This window comes from Haemorhous mexicanus, chromosome 3 (genome assembly GCF_027477595.1).
Source record: "Haemorhous mexicanus isolate bHaeMex1 chromosome 3, bHaeMex1.pri, whole genome shotgun sequence".
Classification (NCBI taxonomy): domain Eukaryota; kingdom Metazoa; phylum Chordata; class Aves; order Passeriformes; family Fringillidae; genus Haemorhous; species Haemorhous mexicanus.
The window spans coordinates 62,243,870-62,262,649 of record NC_082343.1 but is presented as its reverse complement, the minus strand read 5'-3'; the positions used below and the strand labels follow the sequence as shown (position 1 = coordinate 62,262,649).

At 36.5% G+C, this 18,780-nt stretch overlaps 1 protein-coding gene across 1 annotated transcript in view; it reads left to right on the top strand.

Moving 5' to 3' along the window:
• ENPP3 (ectonucleotide pyrophosphatase/phosphodiesterase 3) overlaps positions 1-17,747 on the top strand; it is a 34,717-nt gene extending 16,970 nt beyond the window's left edge. The window contains exons 12-25 of the mRNA XM_059842083.1: positions 189-297; positions 451-579; positions 1,961-1,992; positions 4,703-4,830; positions 5,747-5,813; positions 7,247-7,334; positions 8,083-8,252; positions 8,364-8,421; positions 9,174-9,328; positions 11,725-11,860; positions 12,372-12,449; positions 13,793-13,925; positions 15,487-15,643; positions 17,156-17,747. Coding sequence (XP_059698066.1) covers positions 189-297; positions 451-579; positions 1,961-1,992; positions 4,703-4,830; positions 5,747-5,813; positions 7,247-7,334; positions 8,083-8,252; positions 8,364-8,421; positions 9,174-9,328; positions 11,725-11,860; positions 12,372-12,449; positions 13,793-13,925; positions 15,487-15,643; positions 17,156-17,329 — 1,614 coding nt within the window. The 3' untranslated portion in view covers positions 17,330-17,747. The remainder of the gene's footprint in view (positions 1-188; positions 298-450; positions 580-1,960; positions 1,993-4,702; positions 4,831-5,746; positions 5,814-7,246; positions 7,335-8,082; positions 8,253-8,363; positions 8,422-9,173; positions 9,329-11,724; positions 11,861-12,371; positions 12,450-13,792; positions 13,926-15,486; positions 15,644-17,155) is intronic.
• Positions 17,748-18,780: the final 1,033 nt, after the last annotated feature.

Sequence of the window (18,780 nt, the reverse complement as noted above, 5' to 3'; positions counted from 1 at the left end):
AACTTTAATTATATTACTATGTGATACTTAGAAGCACATGGCCTGGCAAATCCTCAGAGCTGTCTTTTACATTGTACTTCAATGTTTGCTAATTTGTAACCCAAAAGTATTACATTTTTACTTACATGAAGACAGAAAGTTCAACCTTTAAGGATCTTTGATGTAATAACCTGTGGTTTGTCTCACAGGTAATCAAAGCCTTACAGGCAGCAGACAAAGCAGTGGGGATGCTCATGGATGGACTTAAACAAAGAAACCTGCACAAGTGTGTAAACCTCATTGTTTTAGCTGATCATGGTAATGTATATACTTCTTTTTTCAAGTTAACTTTACTGAGTCACTGTTTTGTTCCTGTGTAAAATATGTGGGCTTAGTAGTGTTAATCCATTTTATAAATCACTTCATCTTCCTTGCCATATGAAAAAGAACTGTTTCTATGTTGCCCTTTAGGGATGGAGAAGACCTACTGCAAGAAGTTAGAATATATGACTAATTACTTCAAAGAGGTGGATTTCTACCTGTATGGTGGGCCTGCAGCTCGCATTCGAGCACAGAATGTTCCAAAAGACTATTTTACCTGTAAGTCTTGACCAGTCCTGGGATTGAGCAGTCAATGTAGCAAGAAACAAACAAACAAACAAACAAATAAATGAGGAAATGGATAATCAGTAGTAATCAGCAGCGTGAGCAGCTTTCTGTTTCCCTTAACTTGGCTTCAACATCCATGGAAGTTGTTTGGGATATTTTTTTGAAGAATGACCACTTTAGATGAATTAGAAGGTTAGAAAAGATTGTTGCAGACTCTAATTTGTATTTTCTTGACATGGAAAGATGAAGTAAAGGTAGTTTGGTTTGTTTTTTTTTTTTTTAACTGGAATTCAGGTCTTTCATAAGTGCATTGCTCTTCACAGTTTTCTTGTGCAACATTGGCAGAGTCAGTCTTTTTGAAGTAATGAATATTTCTATGTGTACAAAGTTACACAGTCTGAACCTTAGCACAATGGAATCTAAGCCTTGGTTAAGATATTTAGCTAGGGTCTCAAAAGAACAGAAAATTGAAACCATTTGAGCTAACTCTGACTTGAAATAGCTACCATGCTATCAGACTGGAAAAGAAAATCCCAGAACTTTCTGTATTAGGGAAAACAATGGAGATAAAAACATGGAAATGCTCTATATATTGACTTCAAAGAATTTGTAAAGTATTGTAAAAGGGATAGTTATTGCAGGTTGCAAATAGGAGCTGGGATCCCATTCTACTTTTTATTCATATTTTATAATGGTACTTATGTTTGAAGGCACAATATTTATATGACATAAAGCAGACTTTCATTGGTTTAAGTCATACAAAAGCAGCTGAGGAAGGAATACTCATGGTTTTTCTGTGTCTCAATCTCAATAAAATTGTTGACTCATTTCTTCTAATAGCCTTAGATTTTCTGTAGGAATTTTTCTTCCATGAGGTGCTCAGATCTACTTTTTTAGAAAGTCAATCTGAAATGGTTAAACTAGTCTTTCAAAATGTGCAAGGTGAAAATACCAAGATAGACTGAAATTTCCTGTGTGACTGTTGCTGCAAGCAAAATACAAGACAAGTTCTCCAGGTCCTGTTCAATGTGAAAAAGGTTATACTTCAAACAGGGGCAGATAAGAGAAAAAACCTTGGGTCTGGTGATCTGTCAGCTTTATGTGTAGGCAGTCATCAGCATGGCAGTTTTGTACAGTCTCTCCTGATGTACCCAAAGTTCTAGTGTTCTAGTTACTTCCACAGGCACACTTGCAGGTAATTACCATTGGAAACATCACATTCCTACCTGTGGAAGGTGATAGCTGCCACTATCTTCACAAGCTAATAAAGAAAACCAACTTTATAGACAAAAAAGCATATTTGAGTTTTTCTCATGAGGCTTTATCCTTCAGCCATTCAAATGTACATTAATTCATCTTTTCTTTTTAACAGTTGACTCAGAAGGAATCGTTAAAAACCTCACAGTGAGTAAATATTCTCATAACTTTTACTCATAGCTACTCTTAATAGGAATCTGAGGAAAAAACCATAGTTTGTAAAAAAATGAGACTATGGTGCCAGTTTAAATAGTGTACTGACTCCACTCTACCTTGGGAGGCAGTTCTGAAAGTTGTTCAAAGATGATGCACAAAGGTTTGCCATAGATCTCTGCTCCGGGAAAATTGTTCTGTGCTTCACTTTGAAAGAGGAGAGGCTGAGTTCAAGGGCAGAAAATTGGGTATATCTTCATGATAGAAGAGAATACAGCACAGAGATGCTTTAGACAATAGGCATCTGTTAGCACTGGAACACAAGTGCTGCACTCAGGCTAGACTAAAGCAACTTTTCCACACAAGAGATAATGACATTGCAGAGTACATTGCCACAAAGTGTTGTAGAGGCTGGAAATAGAAGTAGGAGGGGGGGATTTTAGACACATTAATGCAGGCCAGCACTGTAAGGACTTTTAGATCTGATCCACAAGGAACATCTGACTTGACTTAAAAAGTCCCTGAAGCCTAGAAGAAACTAAGCAGGTATGAGAAAGAAACTTCATTCAATACTTGGCTTGTTCTATCACACTTTCGCTAAGTGTCTGATTCTAGGAATTTTGGAGATCTGATTTTAAACAGAGTACTAAGCCAGACAGGCCTTTGGCATCAGGCAGTATGACTGTTTTAGGATCTTTTGACATATCACTGAAATAGTTGCAGTGCTTTTGCATATGCTGCACCACAAGAGGGTCCTGTACTGGTAGTTCTGCTTGGAACTGAGCCATGCTGAATGGATCTAGCACCTGAGGGCAGGTTCAAGCTTGCCTGTCTCACATGTGAGCACACTTTGACAGCTGAGTTCTGAAGGATACAAATAAAGAAGTGCAGAACAGAGTGCAAACCAAACCTATTTCTTTTATTAAAGGCAATGTGACAGTGTATGGTGCTTTCCTCTTTCCTTATATTTTTCAGTCTCTGTCACTTTTTCGTAGTGTTCAAGATATACATGTGGGATGAATGTGCTGGCCAAACTAAAAAAAATCGTAGGGCAGTTGTCTTTCTGTATTTCTTTCCTTTTGCAATTTACACTGAGTTAAACATTTAAATTGCTTGCTCTCAGTGTGCTGTCCTAAATTCCCCTTATTTTCTCCATTGCCAGTTTGTTTTCTATTCTGTGGCCTGTCCTGTGCTAAGCAGTAGACAGGTGTTGTGATACATTTATAAAAATGCTCTCAGTTTGTCAAAAACCTGAGCTCCCAAATGGATGTTTCCGATAAACGTCCACTAGAGGTCTCCCGTTAACCTGTTGAACTTGCGGGAGCAGGACCAATGGCTGGGAATAGCTGAAGGAGATTTCTCAGCGCTACATCCCCCGCCTCGCTGTACGATGCGGAGTCTGTCGTATCAAAGAGCATTGCTATGAGGGGAATATCACAATCTGCATGTTCTCAGCTTCAGCTGAAACTGCTACTGCTAATAGTTACAGAGATGTGACATCTTGTGCCTTATGGGAATAGTCTGGTACCAGGATGTGCACTCTTTCCTTTCCTCTTCATAAATGGTTGGTGTATTTTGTCCCTGTCAAGTTATTAGAATGAGGGGTTTTTGCAGATAAGGTAGTTGTGTGTTTTATATTTATTGCTAATGAATAGACATAAGTCATATGCTGATTTCCTCTATTTTTCCTTTTAATTAGACCTCTTCTTCCGGGCTAGCAAACACACTGAATCCTTATTTTTCATGTTCCTGGATTCCTCTGTTCTTCTTTGATGACTACTGAGGCACAGTTTCTCCCATGTCACATGTTAAAGTCTGCATCCTATCCAGAGCATGCAGTTTTAGTATTTAGAAGTGAAGATGTCAGACCAGACTCCAAGCATGGTATAGTTTGCACAGCCTGTGTGGTAAAACAGGTCCACTTCTGTGGCCTACCCAGCTTCCTAGCAGCTCTTCCTTTAGCATTTTAGATATTCTGGGTTATCCAAGTGCTGGATTCCTGATCTGGAGCAGCACTACAGAAACTTTGCCATGATGCTTGCAGCCAGCTGGAACGGCTTCAAATGGCCATATGTAGTTAAATCTTTGCAGTATGTAATATGGTTATCATTAGGCTCACAATTCCAAGCTCTTCCATGGCATGCCTGCTAATGCAGCAGTTATATGAACACACTAAATGTGGGTGTGAAAGATTAGACCTTTAGCTAACAGCTGAGCAATGGACATTTACATGTTCAGGCTTGCAGCTAAAACCCTAGACTGTGCTAAATTGTGTGTGCTTGGCTAGCTTTGTTATTTATTGAATGGTAAAGGGAAAGAAGGTGGCAAAAATAAACTGCCAGGGAACTTTCTCTTGTGAAGTGTAATCTTACCAACCAGATGTCAATGGCATTAGTACAAAAATACAGACTAAACAGTTCTACTGAGTGTCTTTAAGTCTTAGATGTACTTTTACCACAGCATTTGTGGGCTTGATACACAAATTGTATGTTGTCTATTTCCAAAGAGCTCCAAAAAAAGTTGCTTTTCCGTGCATTGCTTCTGGGGCCGAAAATGACATCTGCGGGCCATGTGAGAAGCTATCTGTGACTAATGGGCTTTGTGCTTGCATTCCTATCACAAAGATATTTGTGATAATTTTGAATGATGGATGGTTTTTTGAAACTGAGCTAAACTCGTGACTGGACTCTTTTCTTTCGCACAGTGCCGAAGATCCCCTCAGCACTTCAAGCCCTACCTGACCCCTGACTTGCCCAAACGATTCCACTATGCTAACAACATTCGTATTGATAAAGTTCATCTTTTGGTGGATCGACAGTGGCTGGCTGTGAGGTAACATGATTTATGTGATTGTTATGCTGTTTTTCTCACACACTCTCATCCCTTTAATTTCCTTCACTGTTGCTTCATTTCCTGTTTTGCTTTAGACTTGTTACATTTCCATGTGTGTTACAGTTAAAATCATACTATACATAAAAAGGGAACATGGTTGTTTTGGTGAAACCAAATCTCTGTCCAGGACATAAAAAAAGAAATGTGCACTGAAAAAAATCTTATAATCACCCTATTTTAAACTGTGTTCAAATGTTCTTGGGCCACTGAAAACAGGATACCTGCACCTGACAACTGCACATTGAATTGGTGTGGGGTGACTATGTCTTAATTTTTCCATGTGTCTTAGCAATGGGTAGATAAAAATAAGTGTTAGTCACCATGTCAGAGTATTCTGTTGTGTTGCTAATTCTATAACGCATCCCCACATTATCCACATCTCTTCACCCTTCAGAATCTATGATGAAAATGCATTGTCTTGTAAGGCAAAATCCCTTGCAGTCCTATTTAGATTATTCCACAGAGCCTAACAGCAGTTCTCCCATTGTAAGCTTTCTGTTAAAATGCCAAAGAATATAACTAGGAATTCTTCCAAAATAGATTACACTTGTTCTGCAACCTGTAGCTAGGTAAAGGCCTCAGTTCAAAAATAGCCATTTTTTTCAATTTGCTTTGGAAATATTGTTTCACTGTACACTCATAGCCAGCTAGGATAATTTATTACTGTCCATAGCAATTTCTGTTAGAGGAGAAAGACGTCTTCATAAAAATGAATGCTATGATGAGCCATAAATGCTACAATATGATGGCAGAGTCAGTTCTCAAGGAAGGATGGAGTCTGTGAGCCACAATGACTGTTACTAAGTCCTTCTATTTGTGTCATTTTTATTTACACTCTGTGATGGTTTCTCCTTAGGGATGAAAGTTACACATTTTGTGATGGAGGTAACCATGGCTATAACAATGAATTCAAAAGTATGGAGGTAAGATGATTTCTATTCTATTCTATTCTTGCACTTTCTTATATACAAAATCATCATGTGCCAGGTAAATCACCAGAATACAGAACAATGACAGTTTCTGCAGCGAGCTTTTTCTTTTCTGGCCACAAGACATGTAAACTGTAAATACATACTAGGTGCAAATATTTGCATTGCCTTTCAGCGATGTGTATAAGGCCTGTTTCTTTGGGGTCCTGTAGTAAAAACAGTCTGGACTTACCTTACCTGCTTGGAGACAGGTAGATTGCAGTAAACCAAGTCTACCATGTTTAGCTACTGAATTCTTTTGTTCTATCATTCTTCCACTGAGGCAATCACCAAAATATCTCCATAGGCTCTGGGAGTTGATCTGAGCATCTGGAAGCCTGTATGCTCAAATAAACTAAATCTCATTGTCTCTGTTTATCTTACAAGAGTTAATCATATCACCAGAACAAAAAACTAATTAGCTATACTGTATGTTAGTATAGCCTATGTTACAATTTCATCTCATTTTCACTTCTGGTTACAGTGAAAATATTTTGAGGTCTTGAGCTTTTGGTGTTTCATGTACTTTCTGTGATGTGAACCATTAGCTAAGGTCAAGCATGCTGCTCTAAGTCCCATATTCTGTGCCTAAGAATCAGATCCTTCCAGATCTTTACAACTATGTTAAAACCAAATGTCAGTGATCAGAATTATGCTGAATGTTTGTAAATTCTGGTTACCATGGAAACCTTAATAATGGATAACCTTGCACAGGTGCCACAACTGATGGTGTTTTTTTTTTTTTTTTTTTTTTTTTTTAATTTAAGAAAGGAGCAACATTTCATCTTTCTGTAATAAATTGAAAATTCCTTTTCTGTTATGGACACATAATATTATTTTAGAACCACTCATTGTCCTGTTAGTCATGTTTCCCATATCTCCTGGCAGGCAGCTCAGCAGGCTCACAAAGCAGTAGAATCTCCTGTGAGTCTGTACACAGTGTCAGTGTTCAGCCACAAGGCTTGGAGGCTCCAGAAGGGCTGTCCAGCACTGCATTGTGCCATTGGTGGTACAGATGCAGGTCTCTGCTGAGTTTGGAATGGGCCTCTGCAGTTTCCTGCTCCTTGCTTTAACCATGGCCATAGACTCTTAAGTGACCCACAGATATCAGAGTGCAATAGGTATAAAAAAACACCCCAAAACCAAATGAGATTCATTATATAATTTAAAATGTGAATTTTTGCTTTGCATTTGTCTTCAAATTATGTGCAATGGCAGAAAATTGCCTTCCTTACCAGAATAATTCTGTACTTTTAACTTCTGTGACTGTGAAAAGACTGCATTTTGTTCCATTGTCTCAGTTTTCTTAAAGTGCAACTGGATTGGTTTTGACTTTGGTTTCCTTTATGTAACTTTTTTTTAAAATTATTATTACTATTACAATCTAGGCTATATTCTTAGCATATGGCCCAAGCTTTAAAGAGAAAACAGAAGTGGATGCTTTTGAAAACATTGAGGTTTACAACCTTATGTGTGGTGAGTAGAAACAATCCAGTACTTTAAAGTTCCAGTATTTCAAATACCCGTGTTATAGGAGCTAAAAGAAGCATAGCTAAAAATTGAGTGAATTCATTCAAAACCAAAACACTGAAGCCATGCTCTTAGGCCTTCTATACACTGCTAAGAAATTGACTTCCAGAAGTTGCTCTGCTTTGAAGGTTTTTTCTGATTGCAGAAAAATTTCACTAAAGAATCAGAGGGAACCACACCGGCAATATGGGTTTGCTGTCAAACTGATGCCTGTGGAATTGTGGATGAGAATCTTGTAGAGAGTATCTGCTCTTATTCATAACTTAGGGTTGCCCATTGCAGTCCCAGCAGTGCACAATTAGGAAGCATGAGCCTCAGAAAATATAGATTAAAGCATCACACAAAAATGCAATAGGTTGCTGGATTTCACAATGTGATGCACTTGCAATAACATTTATACTTTGCATTAAACTGTCCAATCTTGTGAATGTTGTGACAATGTATAAAGCTGTACCAGCAGTACTCAAATTTATAGTTACTAAATCTTGATGCCGTGGAAGATAGCAAAGAACCTTCAGACCTAGAAAACTGCAAGTTGGTGGGAGTAGTTACTGTAATAGTTTAAATAATGGAATAAGCTATTTCTTCTACCTTTAAAAATTACTAGGAAATCAGTAGATTTGGAAAGATAATAACTTTTTAAATTACTGTTTTAGTCTTAAAATATGTTCACAAATTTCAAATGTTTCAACAGATTTGCTGCGTATAGCACCAGCAGAAAACAATGGAACACATGGCAGCTTGAATCACCTCTTAAAGAAACCCTTTTACAATCCTTCACATCCAAAGGAAGTCTCATCTCCCTCTTTATGTCCAGTTTCCAGTCTGATTCCTGCAGATAACCTGGGATGCAAATGCACACAAGTAAATGGGAGTTTCTGGCATCTTTTAATCATCTTTGTCAAGTGTGTTCTGCTTCTTCATTTTTTTTCTAAACAATGGATTCATTTTGAACAATTCTCTGACTTTTTACAGAGTTCAGTTGAGTCACCAGAAAAGCTAAACGAGAGGTTAAATCTCACCACAGAAGAAAGTGAGTAGCAAAAAATGAAAAGAGCAGCAGTATTTTAAAATCCACACCTGGATTTATATTTTATGTCACTGGTTTCAGTGGGAATTTTTGCAACATTAATTACAATTGAAAGTGAAGTAGGAAAATCCGATCAGAAGCATCTTTTTAAAAAATTTTTCCTTTTCATTTCTTAAAAAATTGCTAAGGCACTCTGTTTTAGCAAAATGTATATATAGGAATAGGATTGGAACCCCAATAAAATTTTGGAGAAAACCATAAAGATTTCAACGGTCTGTAAAAAAATCTGAGCACTGTCAGGCTATGTGATGTAACTCTTATTCCTTATCCTGTATCCATAACTTTACCTTTCTCTGATTAAAAATTCCCATAGATACTTCTTTCTACTTTTTTTTAATGGGGTTTCTGGAAGTTTTGGGAAGCATTGTAATGCCTCCTAGTCAAATAAGGTCTAAATTTAACTCCACTGCCAAGATAAATTCAAAATATTTGCATTGGTATGAAATTTCTAAGAAACAAGAGTTTGCAAGTCTGATGTATTTTATTGACTATTGTGTATTAAACACAATATGAAAACTATTTTCTACATTTTTTATTCTACTTATAAGCCTAAAGAACCACATGACTAGGTTTACTGTTGGATCTATTTGTATTTGCTGAAGTTTTAGTTAACAATTTTTGTCTGCTCTCTTAACCCCTTCTGCCATCCAAAATATTATAGAAGAATAAATCAATAATTATTATTTAAATTTTAGTAAAGAAGGCAAGCTCATCTCATTTGCCATATGGGAGACCCAAAGTTCTTCAGAAGGAAAAGTTCTACTGCCTCCTTTCCCATCATCAGTATGTGAGTGGATACAGCAACGATATCCGGATGCCACTGTGGACTGCATACACTGTGAATAAGCCTGTAGGTTATCAAATATCTCTACTACTCTTAAATATGGGATCTAGTGGGTTAAAAATGTGGTCCATTCATCAGGAGTCCTGTTTAATGGCTGGTGGATGTCACGTGACTAAGGCACTTGTGGCAGAAAAAACGTCTTTGGTATCATTTAACTTTTACCTATCTTAAAATAAAGTTTTGAGAAGTGGGAATGACCATTGTTAGGGACACAAAAGATGTAGGAGCTGCCGGTGAGCTGGTTCTATTAAGCCTGTCCTGTAAAAGAGACGTGCTGTCAAGACAATTCTCCATCTCTCCTGTCAGTTCCTGTGAAATAGCAGGCTGTGATTTCCCAAATCAGAAGTTTCAAGCTTTCCGATGAGTACCATGACCTTTTTCCTATTAAATACCCTCTATGCAACTCTACAAGACAGTTTGCACTAGTGCATATGTGTTCTTTGCTCTCTGTTACATGATAGAATTTCTGAAAAATGCAATTATAGTTGAATGAACCTCTGAGTGTTCAAGGGTATGCGGATCCAGAATAAATTGTTTGAGTTTTCAGGGTCAGTAAACTAGTGGACATTCATGGGCTTACTTGCCTTTATAATCTGACCCTTTTTTAAGGTTATATTATCAGTGATATGTCAAAAGATCACACACTGACTTACCTTGCACAGTAAGCTGACATTATGATTTTTTATTATATGTGCTAATCAAGAGGAATAGGCTTTGTAAATTATAACACCTGTGGAAGGACAGAGGGCTAGACCTAATGCCTTTGATGGAAAGTTTTGGCTGCAATACTTGGGAATGACAGAAAGTTGCTCTTTCTACAGAATTTTTATTGCACCCTGGGTTAATTATGTTTGGATGCATCCTGTGCAATGCTTTACACAATTTGTAAGTTGGGGTATATCTCATCATTATGTAGCTATAAAGAAGTGCTTAAATATTAAATTAGGTAAGGCAGGCTGGGCTTTTGCGTGATGTGGGAGTTTTGAAACTGGTTGAATAACATACACTCGCAGATATTAAATAAAAGATGTCAGTATTTTGATTATTTATTATTCTCAGGAATAAGGAAAATTTAAGATTGAAGGACATTTGTTTTCTCAAGGCTTTATACTCATCTTCCAGAGAGGAAGGCACATTTTCTTGCAAAAAGACAGTCACACCTGAAGGGCGCTGCATTTGACATAGGAGACCACAGCAGATGCTTAAATTCTGTTATGTAATGCCAATAACTCTTGCTTCTTGACATTAATACTGGCTCATCAAAAAGTAATAAATCACATCAAAAAGGACAATTCATGAGGTGATAGGCACAGCCAATTTTTACTTTTAACTGCTTTCTTCAGGAGACATTATGGTTCTTTGACCTGAAATAGAAGGAGCCAAATTGGTGATGAATGGTTTTTTTGTTTTTTGTTTGTGTGGTTGGGTTTTTTTGACACATGATCTGCTCAGGAGTCAAAGGAAGACTTTTGTCTTTTATATTTCATTCCATGTGGTATATATGTTTTCCATTAATATGCAACCTGACCATAATATGGCATCTACTTGAATTCTGATAAAAGTAACTAAAGAAATTAAATCAAGGAGTACAAAGAGGCACAAGAAAAACATATCAGTTCTTTATTTTTTGCTTAGTTTTAATTGATCAAAACAAACAATGTACTGAAAATCAAATTAGATATTTAACTTCTGTTTATAAAGGTATAAAGCAAAATATATTCCAGGCTTACCAAAATGAAAATGTTACATATAAATGAGGATGAAAAAAAGAGTTAAACAAAAAAAAGCATATTCAGATGATTTAATGTTATTGTAAAATTATGAAAAAGTGTGTAGAAAAGGTTATAGAAAACAAAAGTGAAGGTTATAGAAAGAAATAGAGTAATCAGAATCATTTTTGGCCAGATCTTAGCATGTTGACATATTTTGGTGACGTTACTAAAGCCAGTAAAATGTTCTAAATTTACTGTGGATTTCCTTATCTGTAACTCTTCAGCAGCACAAATTCTTATGGAGACTGCATCCTCAGATGCCAAGATGAGGTGATAGTGTCATTTTTATATACTAGCTGCTTTCCAGGAGGATGTGACATCGAGTTTGTGTTTCCAGAAATATGTAAAAGTGACGAATGAGTCAAATGTGAAATCTGTTTTTGCCTAAGGTGTAACCTTATTTTGCTGCTACCATTTTACACGGTGCATACGGATTTCCCTGAATTACCTAAAAACAGAAGTAGAAGAAAAACAGTACCCAGAAAACATTAGTGTCCATTACTTGCATTGACCTGATTCACTATGAAAATAGGAGAAGATTCAATGAAGTCCATTCTAGAAAGTTAAAACCATACAAAGCACTGGCTTAGCCACAGCTGTGGGTGTAAGATTTTTTTTTCCTTTTCACAGGAAAACACATCTCCTCTTCCTCCCACTGCTTCAGACTGTCTGCGGCCTGATGTTAGAATCCCTGCTGCTTGGAGCCAAAATTGTTCTGACTACCCAGAAGGGCTGACCTTGACCCACAGTTTCCTCTATCCTCCCAGTGAGCATGGTTCTTTTTATAGAGGCCTTAGAAAGTCTTAATCAGCTGGATGTGGGTTTATGTTTAAACATATACCCAAACACCAAAACAAACTTCTTTGGATCAGCATGTTGGGCAGAAAAAGGTTTCCAGTGTTTGCAGACTGACCAGAAGTAGGGCAGCTGCTACTTGTATCTAAATATTTTTGGTTTAGAATATTTAAGGGTTTTTTTAAAACATGGAACAACTTGAATGTGATGAAAACTGGTTGGAATGATGCAAAGGGTTGGAAGGAAAGGCTGTCCCTCTTCCTCTGCATAAATATTCGTTTCCTATTTTCAAATTTGGTAATTATTATTTATTGAGTAGATTTCTTGAACAAATTTGGAGATGTGTTTGCAATAGGATCATACACTCATGCTCAAATGTAACATGTAATTGAACTACATGTACCTACAATTTATAGTGACATATGATTCAATTGGTCTTTGGATAGTGTTCCATTCACTTATATTTTGGTCTTTTTATACAGACTACAATTCATCTGATCTTGAACAGTATGATGCCTTACTCACCAGCAATATTGTTCCCATGTATAAAGCTTTCAAAGGTAGGTTGCAAAATTTTGATTAATTATGATTAATTTTCTATAATGATTGTTCTAGATTTGATAAAGCTATCACAAAATTTTAAAACATTAATACATGGCCTGCTGTATATCCAGATGTTGCAAAAATATACTTAAAACATTTTAAGAGTAGATGTTTGAAAATGTATAGCACAATTATATGGGAGGGTTTTTTTCTTTGTGTAGTCTTCTCTGATTTCTGCTTATCTCTGCTTATCTTACCTGTTTGCTTTTGAATTTGCTCTTCATCTCTTTTGGGCCATCCTAACATGAAATGTTAGCTATGAAACTCTCATAAAAATTTCCCTTGAGAAAATGCTCAAGGTGAATGCTCATGGCACTTTTGCTTTTTTTCAAAATCTGAAGACCCCAACAATATTAATCTTGCAACACTATTTCTATAATAGATATTTTTATTATGCAATAATAAAATGTCTTCCCATCCAGCCTGACACACATTTGTTTGTAATCATTGATAAGAAATTTTCTATAACTGCTTATGATCCTATTTACTCTTAGGCCTTGGCTAATTTTCTTAGAAAATGCATAAAAAGAGGACTTGTGTAAGGAAAAAGTTGGAAAAAACCTGATTATGTAACTACCTTTCTAATACATTCAGACCTCATTTATTCATTCACTCATATTAAAAACCAGAAATCGAGAAAACCTGTCTTTAATCTTCCAAATAAATCACAAACTGTAAAAAATCTAATTTTTCAAGGAAAACAACAAGAAGTTTCTATAGACCATAAGCAACAGCAAAATCAATAGGAGATGCCCTCAATGCACCAAACCCTTAAGGGTTTTTTTTGCCATGCCAGTTGTAAATATTTGAATAATCTCACTCTCTTATATCCTACAAATTGTATTTTCTTGATTGAGGTCTGTGAATTAAGCCAAATTGTCTAGTGATGAGTTCTAGGCAGTTAAACCAACACTCAGGTGGTGAGTATTCCTCTCACAAAACCATTATGTCAGTTCCTACTGTTTGTAACACTGATCAGGCACATCAGCCAGAAATTAGTGACCTCTCAGCTGTAGGTTTGTAGCTTCAGCTTTAGATCAAACCAATATACACTCCAGTAGTGCAATTTGCCTTGCAGGACTATAATAGCGTTTACAGCACCTCTTTCAATGGCAGGTGGGAATATGTCCCTTCTGATTAAATCCAAGTTTTCTGTAACAAAGAGTTGATTTTATGGGCAGTTTAGTTCTGATCTTTTTTTTATCAATCTACAGTGAAAACACAAGTACGCTATTTTTCTTCAGTGGTGAAATTACTTTAAATTGATACTAATTTTGCTTTTATTTTCTTTTTATGACAGACATATGGGACTATTTCCATAATGTGCTTCTTCAGAAGTATGCTAGAGAAAGGAATGGGGTAAATGTTATCAGTGGACCAGTGTTTGATTACAATTATGATGGCCATTTTGATAGCCCTGATGAAATTAAGCAGTAAGTACATGGAAAAGCCAGAAGTCAAACTCTATATGATTTCAACTCTGTTTTCACACAAAAACCCCTATTTTTTAAAAAGACTAAGAAACGAGTATCATGGAGAATGCAGTATTCTCTTTATAATCCTACATCCACTATTACTCATACAACAGGAAGTGCTCTTGCAAACAGATACAGTGCCATGGAAGTTGAAGTTCAAGTAAAGAGTAAAAAAGCTGTGCAGTTACATGTGTATCTCTCTACACATGTACAGGTACAGACTAGTAATTAGTCTGTAGTAATTAGTTTCCCAAGATGATGCCTAGTTTTTAGATTTTGGGCCTCTGCATCAGAAATGCTGAGAGAATATGACCTTTAAACATGCAGAAGACATGCTTCAGCATGATTTTCTCACTTTGATGTTACGCTCACTCACCGGTTTGTTGTTTCTTCCTATTGTCTCAAACTGATATATTTCATCAAAGGTTAGATTTGTGTGTTTGCCTTCACTGAATCACATAACTGGAAATGCAAAATGTAACATTCCTGAGAGGTACCTTTGCATAACTATGGCCTACACAGCTTACTGCAACATCTGACATGGTTACACATAACTTATAAAGACCAATTATTTATGTCAGTGAATAAGGATACAAGGAAATAAAAACAGAAATAGAAAAACTTTAGATTAGGGAAAATACCTTGTGAGACTAAGAGCATTTATGGATAGAAAGGTGCTGGGAAATCTGCACAGCTGAATGTATCACTGGAGATGTTTTATTCAGGCTAGACTTGACCACATCTGATAAAAATGGTTTGAGAATGGGAAAATCAGCCTGCCACGTAGTAGGAGGGTAGAAGGGAGGAGAGACTACAACTTCCTTCCAAGCAAAATGGTGTAATACCCAGCTGACCACATAATGCTGCCTCCACTTTGGAATAAGCATGTTTTAGTCAGCATGGTTAGGCAGTCATACAAAGCAGTATAATAATTTCAGTGATAGCATTTTGTTCAATACTGAACAAAAAAGCCTGGGAAACATTCAGCTCTTTATACACAGGAGTGTATAAAGACCATGTTTGCAGAATAGTCAGAAAAGAGCAGCAAAGACATTTTTAACTCAGTATCCTAAACTGGTTTCTACAGCACACAGCCACAAATCACTGTTCTGGCATTTCTCAACAGCAAGGAGTCAGAAGTTAATTTTCTCATCTCTCTCCTCCAATTCATGTGGTTGAAATTCTTCGTATAATGAAGGGCAGATATGATGCTCTATTCTGACTCTTTCAGTTGTAGAGATCTCTGGTTCTGGCAAAATAGAGTATTGATCATATTAAGCAGTCCTGTTTCAGCAGGACTGCTTGTAGCACACAGAGTAATCCATGTATGTTGGGCTGTTCATAAAATAAATGGTGAGGCTGTGTATCCCATCAGGTACTTTTTTCAATTACAAAAGAAATTTAAGTCATATAGTATTGAAAGATATAGATTGAGATAAATTCTATCAATTTCTAATTGTATCAGTGGTGTTAATACTTGATATCTCATAAAATGCTTAAACTAATGTTTGTTTTGTAGGTATGTAAACAACACAAAAATCCCTGTCCCAACCCATTACTATGTGATTCTGACAAGCTGCAAGAACACATCCCATACTCCACTGAACTGTTCAGAATCCTTGGATGTTTTATCTTTTATCATTCCTCATCGACCTGACAACACTGAAAGCTGTGCTGTAAGTATAGTTCTATGTTCCTGTGTGCCAATGAACTTTGGGAACTGATTCCCATTGGAATCTAGTCATCCATAGAATCTTTACCAGTCTGTGGAATAACTCATTCTCCATGAGCTGGGAGTGAGCTGAGAGTTAAAGCAATCACCAGAAGAGCAAGGAGCTCCAGGAGAGGTATCTGGAAACTAATGAGCTGACAGGAAGCAAGGAAGAAGAAAGGAAGGTAAAATAAGTGGATTGGGAAATGGTGTCACCTGCGAAGGGCTGAGAACACAGCACAGGCAACAGGGAGATATCTTTATGGAAGACTGCAGGATAAACTTACTTCAGAGGTATTAGAGGACTTTGAGTGTTATTCCCTTCAGTTAATAGAAAATTCCTTCAGTTGCTTATTCCACCTCTATGAGAAATTAGACAGCAGGCATTTGGATGGATGGTCCTGCAGTTAAAATTCATACTTGAATTAAAATAAATCTCTGCTTACCGCTAACAGTGTGAATCTTATGCCTTGTAGCAAACAAAATACATTATCTGAGTGTAATATGTATTGTTGAGGCAGCTGAGTGCCTATTCCACAAACTCTGGGTTGCAGAAGGTTTCTAAACTCAATGTATATATATTGCACAAGTACAGCTGCACAGACTTGAACTGGTCTTCACAGACAGTTTTTAGTTTGTTTATAACTTTGAACTCATAACTCCAGACTGGTGCAAGCTTGCCCTATTTGGAAACAACTTCTGTGTCTCCCCATTTGTAGTGTGGATAATCCACAACTTCCCAGTGAGATCTTTTTAGTAGTTGAGGGTTGACTAATTATTAGAATGAATTAGTCATTATAGTTTAGAAATTGACTGTAATTTCTAAAGTTTAGCAATACACCTCAAATCTTCTCATTTTATATTCATCATGTTTGGCAGTAACAAAAATGTAATGAATCATTTGCCTCAGAAGCAGATATTGTTAATGAAAAAGTGAATTACCAGCTGTTTGCAAAACAATCCTTGTAGTGAAAGAACAGAAAATAACATTTTGGATTGATTAGTGGTTGCATTTCCATTGTTTTCCCTGTCTAACCAACAACTATTCTTGCTGTCCAGCAATCAAGACTGAGCTGCTGTAAGGACTTTTTGTGAGTTGTAAGGTGCCTGTTGCTTGACTGGCCTGAGCAGTGCAGGTGATTTGTGCTGTAACTAAAACTACCCTTACGTGTGTGTTTGAAACGTGGCTCATGCATTTTGTACTTTAGAGTCGCAATTGCCATGTCAGCATAATTCTTCTTGTCTGTCACTTTGGAAGTGGAGAGGTGGGTAGAAGAGACATTCACTTGATTCTGTTTAGATGAGACCCCTAAAAGCAAGGCTGTAAAAATGCCTTGGAAAGCCTGACAGAAGTTTTACCAACTGGAGGCCTTTAGTCTGTCAGGCCAGGTCAAACACTGGCAATTGCACACCACTGCCACCAAACAGCAACAGGGCCTTTAATGTGTTTGAACATTGTTCTTGCTTGTTTTGACAGGAAAATAAGACACTTTCTGAATGGGTTGAAGAAAGAGTTCAGGCTCATTCTGCACGTGTTCGGGATGTGGAGTTGTTAGCTGGTCTTGACTTTTACCAGGAAAGAAATGAATCCATCTCCGAGATCTTGAGACTAAAGACATTTTTGCCAATATTTGAGACTGAAAGTAACTGATGATCTTTGGAAAAGGGGTCAGTGCTTGGAAGATAGAAAATTTCAGTGATTTCACTTATTTCCTTGCTTAAGTACGTGGGAGTATTTTTCAAATTTGTGTGTTTCAGTCAAGTGTTCTGTGCCAATAAAATTTGAATAAAAAATGATACATAAAATTTTCTAAAGTGAATTAAATCATCATTGTTGAGCCAGGCTTTCAAAATACAGAATATATTTTTATTATGTAAAAACTAATATATTATATTACTCTAAAATACATGAAATATTATATGTGATATTATATATATATAATAGTACTAGTAGTAATGATTGAAAAATTTCAAAAGGAACATATTTTATACTACAGAGACACCAGAATTGTAAATTGTATGTAAAATACTTCTACAATGGATTTGAAAAATAAAACACTTTGAGAGAAGTGTGTGTGTTTTTTCCTTTGTTTTTATCAAAGAGGTTCTCAAACACAAGCACATCCTGAAATTTTTTGAATTTCTATTTCTCACCTATTAATTCACATGAAAACATATTCTGACTCACAATAAGTTTGTATGCAGTGCAAGTGATCATCACCTTTGTTTTCCACTTGGGTTAATCCATTATGCTAGTAACAAGTGACGTGAATGAGCTATATTCTTTTACCCTTCAGAACTCTTAAAACATTCTGAACATGAAGAGGTAAAAGAAATGCTCTACACAGAAGAATTTTATCTTGACATTTACCTGTATTTGCAATGGTTTCCAAATGCCTAGTGATAACAAAATGTTTGTGTCTATTTTTAAATAATTAAACTTGAGATTAGAGCACAAAATTAGCAATAACATCCAAAAGAGATAGTCACTCTTTCTGTAGACACTTTGTAAACAGATACTTTGGCACACGGTCTGTACACAAATAATTGCTGAGGACAGGCAAGTAGGACAAGACAGTGGAAATGTCCACATTATGCTAATACAAAGATGTCACCCATAATAGAGTGTTGAGATGAGCTATTCCACTACAAATGTTGCTAAGTGCATTTATGAAAAACAGCAGAAAATGGATCATTTGATTTATAGGCACAGTGGGGGCATTTTAAAGAAACATATCAAAGTGTGTTTCAATCTATAAAACTGTGGACTGAACGAGCTATATCTGTTTAAAGAATGAAACTTTAAACTTCCAACCTTTTCAGCATAAAGAATCCAAATCCACCACAGGACACTATATTTCCCAAAATCCCCAAGATGATCAGTGTATGCCCACACACCAGACAGAGTTTAGCAATATTGATCTTAAAATCATGATGTGGGACCAAGCTGAACATAAAGATTTTTATCTCAGTGAAACCATTACACCATCATGGAGCTGCAGTTCACCACCCTACAATGTTTCGACATCTTAAGTCTGCCCACCTAAATCAGAGACTTCTGCTAAACTGCCCCAATTAAGAACATGACTGTTTTTTCACTTT